This window comes from Lathamus discolor, chromosome 4 (assembly GCF_037157495.1).
Source record: "Lathamus discolor isolate bLatDis1 chromosome 4, bLatDis1.hap1, whole genome shotgun sequence".
Classification (NCBI taxonomy): domain Eukaryota; kingdom Metazoa; phylum Chordata; class Aves; order Psittaciformes; family Psittacidae; genus Lathamus; species Lathamus discolor.
The window spans coordinates 34,575,671-34,590,320 of NC_088887.1; the positions used below are offsets into that span (position 1 = coordinate 34,575,671).

At 44.1% G+C, this 14,650-nt stretch overlaps 1 protein-coding gene across 1 annotated transcript in view; it reads left to right on the forward strand.

Annotated features, from left to right (window-relative positions):
* The first annotated feature begins 12,050 nt into the window (after positions 1-12,050).
* The window catches only part of BACE2 (beta-secretase 2), a 46,130-nt gene continuing 43,530 nt past the window's right edge, over positions 12,051-14,650 (forward strand). Inside the window, exon 1 of the mRNA XM_065676988.1 lies at positions 12,051-12,536. Coding sequence (XP_065533060.1) covers positions 12,225-12,536 — 312 coding nt within the window. The 5' untranslated portion in view covers positions 12,051-12,224. The remainder of the gene's footprint in view (positions 12,537-14,650) is intronic.

Genomic DNA, 14,650 nt, shown 5'->3' on the forward strand with positions numbered 1-14,650 from the left:
AGGACAGCTTTCTCTCAGGCTCACTCTGCTTTTACTAATTATTATTTAGCAACATCAGCACATTCATCTTTTTTCTGCAGGACCTCTTCCTCATTGATCTCACAAGGTGGGCAGGAATCCCTAAATGGACAGCTATTCAGGATTACTTTTTATCCTCACTATTCAGAAGGTGCTGTATGAGTTAATTATCATGTCACCCAAATCCTACCTTTGAGCTTTTCTACGATGCCCTTATTGCAATCATAGAATCATAGAATAGTTACGGTTGGAAAGGATCTTAATATCATCTAGGTCCAACCCCCCTGCCATGGGCAGGGACACCTCACACTAAACCATGCCACCCAAGGCCTCGTCCAGCCTGGCCTTGAACACTGCCAGGGATGGAGCACTCACAACCTCCCTGGGCAACCCATTCCAGTGCCTCACCACCCTAACAGGAAAGAATTTCCTCCTTTCATCCAATCTAAACTTCCCCTGTTTAAGTTTTAACCTGTTACCCCCTGTCCTATCACTACAGTCCCTGAGGAAGAGTCCCTCCCCAGCATCCCTGTAGGCCCCCTTCAGGTACTGGAAGGCTGCTATGAGGTCTCCACGCAGCCTTCTCTCCTCCAGGCTGAACAGCCCCAACTTCCTCAGCCTGTCTTCATATGGTAGGTGCTCCAGTCCCCTGATCATCCTCGTGGCCCTCCTCTGGACTTGTTCCAGCAGTTCCATGTCCTTTTTATGTTGAGGACACAGAAATGCACACAATACTCCAGGTGAGGTCTCACGAGAGCAGAGTAGAGGGGCAGGATCACCTCCTTCAACCTGCTGGTCACGCTCCTTTTGATGCAGCCCAGGATACGGTTGGCTTTCTGGGCTGCGACCGCACACTGCCGGCCCATATTCATTTTCTCATCGACCAGCACCCCCAAGTCCTTCTCCACAGGGCTGCTCTGAATCTCTTCTTTGTCCAATCTGTAGCTGTGCCTGGGATTGCCCTGACCCAGGTGCAGGACCTTGCAGTTGGCCTGGTTGAACTTCATAAGGTTGGCATCAGCCCACCTCACAAGTGTGTCGAGGTCCCTCTGGATGTCATTCCTTCCCTCGAATGTATCAACTGAACCACACAGCTTGGTGTCATCTGCAAACTTGCTGAGGGTGCACTCAATCCCACTGTCCATGTCAGCAATGAAGATGTTGAACAAGACAGGTCCTAACACTGATCCCTGTGGGACACCACTCATTACTGGTTTCCAGCCAGACATTGAGCCGTTGAATGAATTCATTGAGTAATGAACTAGTTCTTCACAAACCATAGTAAATACATTTTCACCAAGCTCCTGATGTGACTCACTGGTATTATACCTTACCACTTGAGGAGCTTAAACAAAAAATCATTTAATACTTTATACCACTTAATATGTATGCCCACACCGTCCAAGGAAGTCACCTTAAGGCTAGATTCACTGTCCATTCAGACAGCAAGCCTAGAAGCAGAAACCTAGACACAGCCAGAGGCTACCTCTATGTCGCACAGGAAACCACTTGGGGGTTAGAGCCCTCTGAAGCAGACTGTTTCAAATAGAACCTTATATTTGGAACTGCAAGAGACTACTGGGCAATTTCACTGGAGTTTTTCACAACAGGAATACCAAAAAGCGATACAATATTCCAAGGACATGCAGTGTGTTGGAGGGGGCTTCTACCTCTGCCCTAGTTATGGCTGGGATAGAGTTAATTTTGTTCCTAGTAGTTGGTACACTGCTGTGCTTAAACCAGTCTCTCTCCCTCTAATTAGAAAGAGCTGCTCTATGAGACTTCATGTATCTCAGGCTAGTGCAAGGATCCTAGGACTACCCATGCAACAGAACCTGTCTTTCCATTACTCCCCTTCGGTATTCACAGAACAATACAGACGCGGCAATGCTGATCTGTAAGAGGCAGGAAAGGAGGAAATCGTCTCCATCCATTCTTTTTCCCCACTTCTATTCCATAGAGGAAGTACTGCCTAAATTTTACATTGGAAATTGGGAATCAGAGGCTGTATGCACCAGTGTACGAGGGCACTACATTACCACACTAATAGGAATAATGGCTTGCATATCCTCAGAATCATGGTAAGGCTGGCATGTACGCATCACCCATTACAACAATAATGATAACAGCATTGATTTCTGTATTAGCATGTAAAGATGCTGCAATGTATCAATTTTGTCTACACTTTTTCTGGCAGCTACCCTGCAATTCTTTTGGAAAAGAATAACACAAGTTGAAATGTAACTTCTAGATAGTTTTCCTAAAGCTGCTTTACTTTTATAAGAAGCATTTAACTGGGAAGAAAAGGGAATATGGAAGGAGAAGATATAGCAGATTGTCCCTTAATTCCACATGCATCTACAGCATAGAGCAAAGAGAACATTCCTCAAAATAGGGAATGGGATTCTTCAGCAAGTCTCCCCTTCTGCATATGCTTCACTCTTGTAAAAATTGGTGTTTTAAGCTTAAAACTCTCCTTTTGGATTGCGTGAGCTGCATTTCTTCAGCAGATTATCCCTGATCTCACTGCCCTTGGCAGCATTAGAGGGGTCACATTTTTACACGTCTGAACTACTTGAACAATTTCTTCAAAGTATGAAATAAAAAGATTCTTTCCTTCAAAGCAGCCATGAATGCTTTCTTCTTTATTCTGTTTGTTCAGTTTTTCTTTTTAAGTCAATAAACACTTTATACCTTGTATTCATTGCAAGAAAAACAAATTCTACTCTATTACTAGTATCTACATTCTGTTTACAGCATCAGCCACTGAAAATTAAATATTTCACGTGTCTTAGATTCTTTTCTGAGATCTAAATGCAACCTCTAAATTATTTTCTCCCCAACAAAGGTTCTAATTGTATTTGGCAGGAATGGAGTGGAGAGTGACATCTCTGATTATCTTCTGCCAATCCTCAAAGAGCTGCTGTGTCCTCTTTCTCAGCTCCCAGGAGAGCACCAGCACAGTAAACACCATCTCTTTAGGTACTACGTGTAGCAGCAGCAGACGCATTTGCAAAGGTCACCTAGCAGAAGGCATTCCTGCCAACTTTTCTCTTTCTTTCAAATCCAAATGGTTACTATGAACTATTTAAAGCAGAGTCAGCTTAAGCATGGTAGAGTGAACCCAAAATGCATGTTATAGCTCTATATTTTTATAAATGGACAAGATTTACCCAGGTGTTAATAGAGTACAGGAGATGGATAGGGGTATTGCTAATATAAGGTAACCAAAAACTCACTCAATCCTTTTATATGGTCAAAATTTAGCACTTCAGTGTATATTAGACCATAGAAAGATGAAACATCTATTCTTGAATGCTTTTTCTCTTTGAAAAGTGCATTCTCATACACGTCTAATAAAGGAGATTACCTCCAACATTGAATCAACTTCTAATTCTTTTTTTCTATTTCCTAGACAGACTAACAGGATTATTGGTATTATATCCTGAAATTGATATTCAAAAGCAATAGCAGCCGAACCTTTGCCATGGAGACCAGTGTAGAAGGTGAAACTGTGGAGGGTTTTTTGTGTGGTTCTTCAGAAGGTATTAAAATGCAGTCAATAATCTCATCCAGCAGAGAGAGACTATGAAGTAAATAGCAGTGACATGTCTGTAAGAATCCAGAAGGTCTAGTTGCTTTCAAAATAAGACAGAACAGATTCCTTTGTGGAAAAATTTAGTCAGTTTACAAACCACTTCATCTGAGGTATATTGTATTCATGTGCTCATATCCTCATTTGGTACAAAGTGGTTGAAAGCTACCATGGGCTCTTCCATTCTGTGCCAACAGCCTGTTCCTGTCTTTCCAACATACTTACCATTTTTTTCTTCCAAGTCACACTGTTATGAAGGTCCATTTCACTTTGAGTTGTCACAGCCCTTCTGTCCACAACCCTGTACATGCCAGGCCAACTCCTGCTACATTGCAGTGTAGAAGCTGTCTTCCCCTATTGCACTTTCCTGAGAGATCTATTATCACTTCTGCAGTCTTTGTCCCTGTATCCAGCACTGCAGGGCGCAATAGCAGTGACTGCAAATAAAGTCTTACCGAGCTCCACACCAGAACCAGAACAGTGCTCTCCAACCTGAAGACCAACAAAAAGATGGAATGTGTTCAGTGTAAAAGGGGCCCTTCAAAGAAATTGCCTGCTAAGTGAGTTGCCACTGAGCACATGTAAACTTTTTATAAGTAATAACTATGCTCAAATTTATGAGATATACTTCATAGATAGGCAACTTTCCTTTGAGTCTTCTTTTCTAGTGCTTTTTTTCTAGATCTGCTTCTCACACAGAAATACCCCCAAATGGACTGATTTGCATTTTATTTTTCTAAGCTGCAGAACAACATACTTTTCTGCAGTGTGTTTCTCAGAAAAGCCAGGAACAAACCTGCAGAAAATAGGGTGAGTCTTCTGGCAGACCTGCAGACCCAAACCAATTCAGCCTCCAAATTTAGCAAGGTTATAAGCTTCCCTAATTTGAGGCTCAGGCATTATTAACCAGAAGACATGCAACCAGCTCCAAGCAATGCATTTCTGATGTCCCATGTAAGAAATAGTATAAGAAGGAAAGACAAATTGAAGTAAAATGTCTAGATCTTGCCCTTGTAAGCAGCAAATCAATCTAGCTTACTTCAGTGGGCTCTACAATTACAAATGAGGGAAGAATCACCTGAAGTTTTTTAAGCTCTGTTTTCATGCTTCTGCCTCTTTTGGGTGACTGCCTGCGAGAGCCTGCATCTCTGAAACAGCCTCCCTAATGCATTGTTTCCTGAAAACAAAGAACACCAAAAGGCAGGCATAATTATTCTCATTGTTGGATACTTGAAACTAATGGCAGGAGACATAAATTATGAGAAGACCTATAAGCCTGCATCTGATGAGGAATAATGAACGATTGTAAAGACAAAGAAAAATTGAAGTGCAAAGGCAAAGGCATGTAACATTTTGCACATTAATAATGTAATCAAACTTTCCAAGATCACAGATCTTTCTCATTTTTTTTAGACTGGCATCGGAGTGTTTTGCCTTAGGACATATTTCATCTGGACCATTTCACCTACTGTCATTACCAGGGGACTGTAGGATAACAGTCCTTTTCCTAATTGACTTATTTAACCTTAAAGTACCTAAACCATTTTTTAGTTCTGCCTCACAGAAACAGGATACTGACAGCTGAAAACAGTTCGTTAACAGTTTGGGGTCTTTTTTAAGTATGTGTGATTTTTAAGTAGCATTTGGGGCTCATCATTAGCACAAACATTCAAAAGGCTAAATATACCCTAGTACATCATGAACTAGCATTTCAGTTGCCACTGGAGTTCATTCTGTAAAACATGATTCCATTTCACCTTTCTTTAGCCCCAGTAAATCATTTCAGAGGTCTCCAGAGGCCCAGAAGGATAACAACAAGACCTTATTTTACAAAGCTGATGGCTGCAAACCTTTCTTAGATGCTCTGGGTTTTGCCCATGGTTTAAATGCCAAGAATATTTCTGTGCTAGTGAACTCCTTTGCTAGTAACATATTCATTTTTCATGCACATGTTTGTCTTTGCATACATGAACAGAAAAACTTCAAGCTAAGAATTCTGGAAAATCAGAGCTCAAGTTTTGGCTTGTGGGGTTTTGTTTTTTGGGGGGTTGGGTTTGATTTGGTTTTTTTTGGTTATTGGTTTGGGGGGGTTGGTGGTTGGTTTTTTTGGGGGGGGCGGTGTTTGTTTGTTTGTTTTAATTAGAAAGAAGTTGGACACAGACTAGGTTATTCAGATCAAGGTCACTGGGACCAGTGTAATAATTTTGTTTCTAGTGGGATGAAGACTTGACCCACATCCCTATTACTATCTTAGACCAAAAAAGAAAGGCAAAATGGATGAACAAAGTTCTATTTCAAGGCTAAAAAAACAAAAATAAAAATTAAAGAACTCATTGTCAAAATGTAAAAAAATCTTTTAATAAATATAAAAAAAAAATCTTAACTAATCCTACTAATTACAAGTACATAGATTGTCATTACAAATTCTCCTTCATCCAAGAATCACTTGGTCTGAAGTCTTTGGTTTACACTCAGCCTCCAGCATTTTGGATTTTGTTTACTACAGCAGCATATCTAAACTACAATCCACAAATCAAGGAGTCCAAGAAGAGAGGAGAGGAATGAAGGAAGGAAGGAAGTTCTGTGTTCTGTTGGGATTCACTGAGTTGAGGAACTCAAGTTAAGGAAACTGCAGATCTTCCTAGATCACAAAAAAACATACCTGCTGCATCCAGTGTTCAGAGGCTTTGCCACTGACAGCATCAGGGTGCTAAAGAGATTGGAGAAAAAAAAAAAAACAAACAAAAAACAAAACAAAACAAACAAACAAAAAAAAAAAGTAAAAATAAGCAAGTTACCAAGACAGGCTGCAGGAACTAATTTTGCCATGCATGAGATCCTTTATTTCTTGAAATTTCCAGACTGAAGTGGTCATGCAAACTACCACAGAGTAAATGAATACAGCCAGCAACTTCCCAACTTAAGGTTGGCTGTTCAGACAGCGTGGTCCATCGCAAAATTCCTTAGTCTCTCCAAGAATAGGCATAAAGATAGACCCACAGCCCTATTAAATAACAATCTTATCTAAAAAACATTCCTGATTGCAGCTGGGGTGCAGCCAGAAGCATGCCTGCAATCTTCTTGTTGAACATCTGGCACACGGGTGGATTGGAACAAAACCATACTCCATGAATTTACTTTACCAAAGTAACTAGTGCTTCTAGGACAACTCTCTATCTCATGTCCTCCACTTCCCAGCAAACACTGTGGAGGTCAAAGCACTTCTAAAAAGTCTGGACCAAGCTCACTAGTTTCCTGAACAACTGCTAACAAGCAATTCCTATTACTTTTGCTATTAACAATAAATGGTCTACCAGTGCTGGGCAAGAGGATGCAGCTCCGCACATTTATGAAAGTATCTGAGTAATGTCAGCAGTATGTGCCAACTTTCAATGTGTTGTTTTTAAAGTGCTATTATAGTTCCCTGCATGTTTAATTTTTCATAGTTTATAAATTTATAACCATTGCTGTTTGCAGTGTAGGAAGGTATAGAATCAGAAGTTCGATACCGGGTCATTTTAAGGTCTAGCCCACATTATTATTTCTTCCATGGTGCCAGCTAGAGAATGGAGTTGAGGAAGACTGCAGGGTTTCTGAGGAGAAATAGTACTTTTGTGAGAGTGGTCACTGCATTCATCAAGAATTCAGAAGCCTGTCTCAGATTTGGGGCAGAAGCAGAAATTACCACTCTCCCAGATAGCCGTGAGCTACACCAGGCCCACCGATAGCAAAATTCAAACAAAATGTGATAAAAAAACAGACAAAACAACACAATTCCAAGCATATTGAGTACTGTAGCATCAGGATGCCCATGACCCTAACCTTGATCTCTGTTCTGTGCCGCCCTTTGAACTTGCAGGGCCTGAGTGAGCCTTACTTTGAGCCACTGGGACCTGCAGCTGTGTTTCTCCCCTTCCTTTGCTCCTGCTCCTTTCCACAAAAGAGCCATGGTGGCTTCTGTGCAGGCCTTGTGGTCTAGTATGCGGTCAAGCAGAAAACAAGCTGGGTTTTGTGTCTCTTCTCTTTTGTGATGCACCTCTTTGTCAGAGAAAAAGGGACGAGGTGTGACAGAGAGGGTGTTTTGTATGTGAACTTTAAGACCCAGAGAAAAAAGAAAACATTTTGGGGCACGAAGATTTTTATAGGAGAAAGGGCCTCATGCTCCAATAGGAGAGAAGCTCACATCCTGTGAAACCTTGCTGGGGTGGAGGACCTTGCTCCAGGGAAGATGTAAAATAGGGACCTCAGCACCCAACTGGGTGACAGGCTCTACCACAAAACAAGCCTTGGGATGACTTCTGAAATCACCTCAGTCAGACTCCACCAGTGATTTCAGCAGCAACTGAGGATGATATTTCGTTTGGTTTTAATGGAACTTTGACAGAAGACAGCTGGAACTTCAACATCTTGTATGTTCAACTGCAGCCAAAGGGATATATCATCACTCAGAAAACTAATTGCACAGACAGTGATCAGACACCCCTGCTCACAGATTCTCTACTCACAGTAAAGAGATGAAGGGTGCTAAACATTTGCATCTACATCCCCAATCACATAGTCTCCAGCCACAAGACTGATTTTGGATGAGTTCTATACACGGTGCATATTCTCAGTCCTTAAACAAGCCCCAGAACTGTCCATGCCCACACTTTGGCACAGAAGATCACAAAAGCATGTTACTAGAGCCCTGGCAGTACCACTGGAATAGCTCTCTTAGGTGCCACATCTCTCATCCCACGGGACTTTGCCTTCAAAGACACACTGCCTTTGCAGACATGCAACAGAGCCAAATCTTATGGCATTTTCTGCCACTTATTTACTGTTCTGTCATTTACCAGCAACATTTCACTGGATTAGGCCCAAAATATGAAAAAGCTGATTGAAAGATGACCACAGACAGAGAAGACCATTTGCCAGTCAGGTCCAGGAAGAGCAAAATTTCCCCTCTCCTATGGCTACTGCATTCTGCAGGTTTACTGTTTCTACACTGCAGGTCCGGCTGGGTTTCTTTCAGTGTGCAATTACCAGTGTGCAATTAGCAGTAAAAGAGCAAACAGTCTTCTGAAAACTGAAGTATTGATTATGCTGACAGTAGAAATACAAAAAGTAGACAAAGCAGTTTTGGAACAGAAGTCTTTATTTTGTGTCAGTCTGCCCTTACCATTGCATAGGGATAGCACACGTCAGTGCGATCTCTTCAGATGCACCACAGAGAACTGCTTTGGCCTGAGCAGTCCCCTAACAGCTTCCTCTTTTGGAAGGAGAGGATCTCTTTTTAGTCATCCAGAGCTTCTTTGCTCAGATCAGCTCCAGCACTTCCTCTGCATCTTCAGCCGCCTTCGCCATTCCTGCTTGTTTTCTCAACAGTCCTGATTTAACATCTCCACATAGCAACTGTCCTTCTGAATTAGTTGATATACCTTGTCAATAACACAGAGCAGCTGCATTTTTATGATGTGCTTTATTCTGTAGATACTAGTGGAAGATTATGTTATAGAGACATATGTTAATTCACTGTCAAATGGCTCAAGATTTAAAGCACCACAATACCATAAAATTAAATTAATGCAGAGTTGGATCGAAGTCAAGATATACTTGCAAATTTATACATGGACAAATGAGTTTTTTTAAAAAAGGCCTATTTGATATTCAAAGATTTTTTTTTAATTATTTACTCAAAGAATAAATATTTGGAATAAAAAAACAGAAAACAAAGTTCTCCAAATATTCTAGAAAACAAGGGATACAGACACTTAAACTTGTGTCTATTTCAAGCATTTCATTTATTTTCTGTATGTGATAAACAAACAAATAAATGTGCATATTGACTTTAGTGGCATTCATTGCATACAGATAATTTCTCCTCCAAGGAACATTTTGGATACAGTTACATTCAGCTTTCTGGGAGGACTTTCTAATGTCTTCTTTCAAAAGCAGTTGTTTACACTGCTCTTTCAGGGCCCATTCCTGCCACTGTTCATAAATGCATTGGGACTACTCACCTGCACATGGCACAGTCAAAGCCTTAGCAGATACCTAGGTAAATAAAGGAGCAGATGAGGCAAGGCAGAAACCTCACTACACGCTATTGCACAAACACAAGCCCTGCTGTGATGATGTGATGGGAGCACAGAAAGGTTACGCATACACAATTTCATATGCAGCAGCTCTCTGATGTGCATTTACTGTGAGACTTATCTAGGTCTGTGGGAAACAGGGTAGGAAGAACTTTTACCAAAGAGTATGAGAATAGGCAAGTTTTCTCTTGAGCATTTGAAGGCTACACTATATCTTCTATACTTTGAAACTATACACTTCTTTTGACAGGAATTGCTTCAGCCAGAAGTATGGTAATGTATCTTAGCAACAGTAGCAACGGGGTAGATTTACTGTACTGTAAAAGAATTAAAACAAAATGTATATAGCTGCTGACTGTTATAAATACATCCCTACCACTCTGAGGGGGTGTTCAATTATACTCCTGATTACTTTTCACATTTCCTTTCTCAAAGGGGCGAGGGCATTTCTCCAGTTTTCAGCTCACCCATGAAGAGCCCTAAGCATTTTAAATCCCCTTCAGCTTCAGCTCTGACTAGTCAGGCCTTACAGTATAAACTGTCACTATCCCAGCTACATTAGCAAAAGCCATTACTGTCGCACTCTACAGATAACCTCTTTGTGAGCTACTCCTGCAGGTGTTCAGCTGCCATCAGCCTAGAGCAGCATTTTCCAGCTCTGTCTACAGCAGGTGAGACTAGGCATACCAGGACTGCAATACTTCACATTCCTACTTGTCAGGCAAATAGAAGGCTTCCTGCAGTGGGGAAAGTTCACATAATTTCACCTTTTACACAGATGTGTAGTTTCCTGAGAGTAAAATAACCTCCTGAGCTCAAGCTTCATCTATGCACTCTACCAAATTTCCTAGTCAAGCCAAGCCCTTTGCAGGCTTTCCACCTTTGGCACAGAGAGGTTAAGAGCACTACAGCACTTTCCTCCTTCTGCAGGGAGCTCTGCAATGGCAAGGACAAGGCCCGCATATCCCTCCTTCTGTGGGTGCAAGGGAGAGTGCTCAAGCACACCAGAAGCACTGAACTGATCTAAGGCAGTAGCTACAAAGTGAGAGCAAGGGCTCTAGATTTTAAGTGTACTGAAAACAGTGGGAAATATGAAAACAACTTTTCTTTCAGCAGGGGCAGGTGGGCTCCTATTTTCTTTTTAAGGATTACCCTCTGCAAGCAACTCTGGCAGTGGCCATGAATAACAGACTCGACTGAGTACCCTTCCAGCAAACAGTTTGTTCAGCCTTCCTAGGAATGAACACTACAGCTGTGCACCTTCTGGTGAAAGTTCATTTAATACCTGTGAAACACTTGAAAATCTTGCGGAAGATTATTCCTTCTCAAGGAAGGGAGGGAGCCCTCCCCATTTATTATGGCAGGGGAGGGATCTCAGTCCACACAGTTTAGAGCAGATTTACACACGACAGAGCAGGTGGCTGCCCAGGACAGCAAATTGGTTAGGGAATACTGAAAGTACACATGACTTAGGCTGGGTATTTTTCAACTTTATCTGCCACAGAGTGGCACAAAAGTGACTGTGATTAGCCTTTCCCAGCATTGTTTTTCAAGGTTTTTGGACTATCTCCTCCATCCAATGATCTGACACTGTCATTACTCCAGAGGTGTGGAAACTAATCCATCCTAAGTGTTCCCATATTTCGAAAGGCTGCACTTGACTGCTGTTATTAATTCCGTGCATGATGAAGACATTTAAAGCCTCGCAGGCTTTCTCACATGCGGACGTCTTTCATGCCTCGCTCTTACTAGTACAGCAGATGAATTTCCACACACACACACACACACACACACGCCCGCTCCTCACACCAAACGCCACCGCAAAGAATCGCGGCTGCCATCAATCACCCGCGCTGCAGGCACATGCTGCCACGGACACCCGTGGGAGAGGCGAACTCGCGTCCCCGAGCGGCCCCGCACTCCTCCTCTTCTTCCTTTTCTTTCCCTCCTCCTCCTCCTTCCCCCTTTACCCCCCCGACCAGCCACAGATTCCGCTCCACCGGGGCCCTGAGGCGGGTGCCTGCGCGAACCCGCAGCCGGCCCCCGCGGCGGTGAGGGTCGAGGAGCCGCAGCCACACCGAGAGGGGACCGGAATCCCGGCCGTCTCCCCCAGCGCGGATCCGCTCTCTCCCGCCCCGCCGCTCTCCCTTTAAGGCTTTCGGAAACTTTTCTCTCCATCGCGCCGCCACGCTCCGTTAGCGGGGCTACGGGCTAGGCTAAACCGAACCGGGAAGTTTCTGCCATAGGTACCGGTCAGGACCGACTTTCCCGTACGGCCCCCGGGCAGTGGGAGCGGCCGGAGTCCCGGCCGCTCCCACTGCCCGGGGGCCGTACGGGAGAAACGCGAGGAGGAGCTCGGTTCGGGAGGAGGGGGAGATGAAGCCGGGGCGTGGGTAAGCCGCTCCCTCCTTCTTTCTCCTCCGCCTCCTCCCCCCGCCGCCCCGGCTGCTCCAGTCTGGCATCCAGGCGGCCGCTGCCTCCGGCCGAAGCCGCTGCAGTTGGGAAGCGGCCCCGGCCCCAGCGCTGCTGCCGGGATGGGGACGCCGCTGGCGGCTCCCGGCCTCCTCCTTCTCCTGAGCGGCACAGCGGGGCTCTGCCACGCTTTTTTCTCCCTCCCGCTCCGCGTGTCCCGTCCGGCCGCCCCCAGCGGGTCGCTGCCCGCCCCGGTGGTGTTGCGCCCGGCAAGCAGCAGCCGGCAGCCGGAGCCCCCCGGCGGCGCGGACGGCTTGGCCTTGGCTTCGGATCCTGGGAGCACCCTTAACCTTTTAGCTATGGTGGAGAATCTTCAGGGGGACTCCGGCCGCGGCTACTACCTGGAGATGCTGATCGGGACCCCACCGCAGGCGGTAGGAGCGGGCCGGGAGCTGCGGGTTTTGGGGGCGACTAGGAGAGGAGGCAAAGTTCTCCTCGATAGGCGGGAGTCCGGCGCCCCCCTTGGCCCAAACTCAACTTTCTCCCTTTGCTCAGTGCTGGCGCCTCCCTTTTACCCCCACCCCGGAAGACGGTGCCTGTACCCGGCGGCAGCGGCGGCAAGGAGTTTCCTTTGGGCCGGGAGGGGAGGCTCGCCTCCGGGTGCCCCCCGGTGCTGTGCGGGGGCTGGTGACTGCTGGGGAAATCCTGCCGGGCTGGTGCCCGGTTTCAGGCTGTGTGTGTCTGATAGCGGTTTGGTTCGAAGCGAGTTGTTCTGTCAGTCGAAATGGCTGTGGTTTGGAGTCGGGGGGTGCTTTTCTCCTTCTTTCATTTTTTAAGCTGCGTTGCATTGTGATCGGGTGCTCTGAAAGATCCTCCCGGGAGAATCACTCGAAATCTTTCTGCTAAACTAAGTGATGGCCAGGCAAAACCAGCCCCTTCTTTCGGGAATTCATGCGTTACTGATTAACTACACAAAGAATGCGTGTGTTTAGAATATTGTTTTCAAATAGACCGTGGTTCCTTCAATCTCCCCCATATGCTTTCACCAGCATTGCTGAAGTTTTTTTGCAGTGTAGTTGCTCTTTCATCTGTGTCATGAGATCCCAGGGGGAGCGGTGCTGGGCTGCTGGTGGGGATGACTAGTCAGCTGAGTGGGGATTAATTTCTTGAAAGCCCTCAAGGCTTTCCTTCAGAACTTCGTGTTTGCTTTGGGAGTTTAGGTCCTTGCGTTCCCAGTGTACACAAAAAAGAAAACCCTTGTTCTTCTTTGGTTCCTCTACATAATAAAAAGCTATTGAATGCCAAAAAGCCCAGCCAACAGAGAGTGTTCAGCCGTTGTCACATTTCTGGACTTCCGTGAGCAATCTTTTTTACACCTTGAATGTAGGAGGACTGTCCATATCGTCACTGTAATTGAAATACATGACTTTAACATCAATACATGTATTGAGAAAGTGTGGTATTATTTTATGACCAATAAAAGGAGTTTAAAAAGTAAAAGCTGACTGGGACTGATGTATCAAGGTGTGGCCCGATAGCCACAGAGGCCATGAAATAATTTTTCTTCCATGTTGTGTGCTGCATATTTGAGTAGTTCTATTAGCCTGGCATTGTGTGTGCTTCTTTACTCTAGGGAGCGTGTTGGTTTCTGACAGAATCAAGATACCAGGTTTGATTGGACTAATAATCCAATTCAGGATGTCTTAAATGAAAAAATAATTTTAGGTAGAAAAAGTGACTGTCAAGCCTGTCATCTCCTTATATGTCATGGGGGATTCTGAAATTGGAAGAAATGAAGAAGGAAAAATATGATAGGCTTTTAATAATGTGACTAGAGGTCTAAGAGGGAGAAATGTGCTGCCCTCAGTGCACCTGGAGATTTCACTTACGCTTAACAGCTAGTATTACTTGTATTGCATGTGATGTAAGGTTTCAGATAAACTTGCCTTGGTGATTTTTTTCCATATGAAAAAAGAAAATCTGAACCTGGTTGCAAAGCTTTTACTATTTTGAACTAGTTCTGAGATCTTGCAAAGTTAAATTATTTAAAAGACCGCCACTGGTGTTTAGCACATGTGAAGTTTTATTCACGAGTAGGCCCACCAAGGCTGTAAGCAAGGTTATAAATGCACTTGTTTCCAAAACCAGATCTTGGCATGTAGTGACTCAGTAGAGTGCAGTTAAAATTTATGCTCTACTTTTGATGGAGATGAATTTGTTATCTCATTCCCTGCCTGAAACTGGAAGACTTAAAGATCACAAATGTACGTGTTTTTCTGCTTCACAATGAATAGTATCAAGCTGCAAAGCCACTACAGGCTAGTGTAGGATTGCTACTTGCATCCTTCATAGTGCTGGTACTAAACGCAAGTATCTTGATACTGGCAAGCATTGGAATAGTCTTAAGCTCCTTGGCAAGTAGTCGCTATAGTCAGAGTGGGCCATGAGCAGGTAGGAAAAGAAAGATGTCTCATATTGATTTAAATCTGCTCCCAACCTGGCTTTCCCTTATGTTAGAAGCTTCAGTGTAAAGTCATGCTTAGGCATC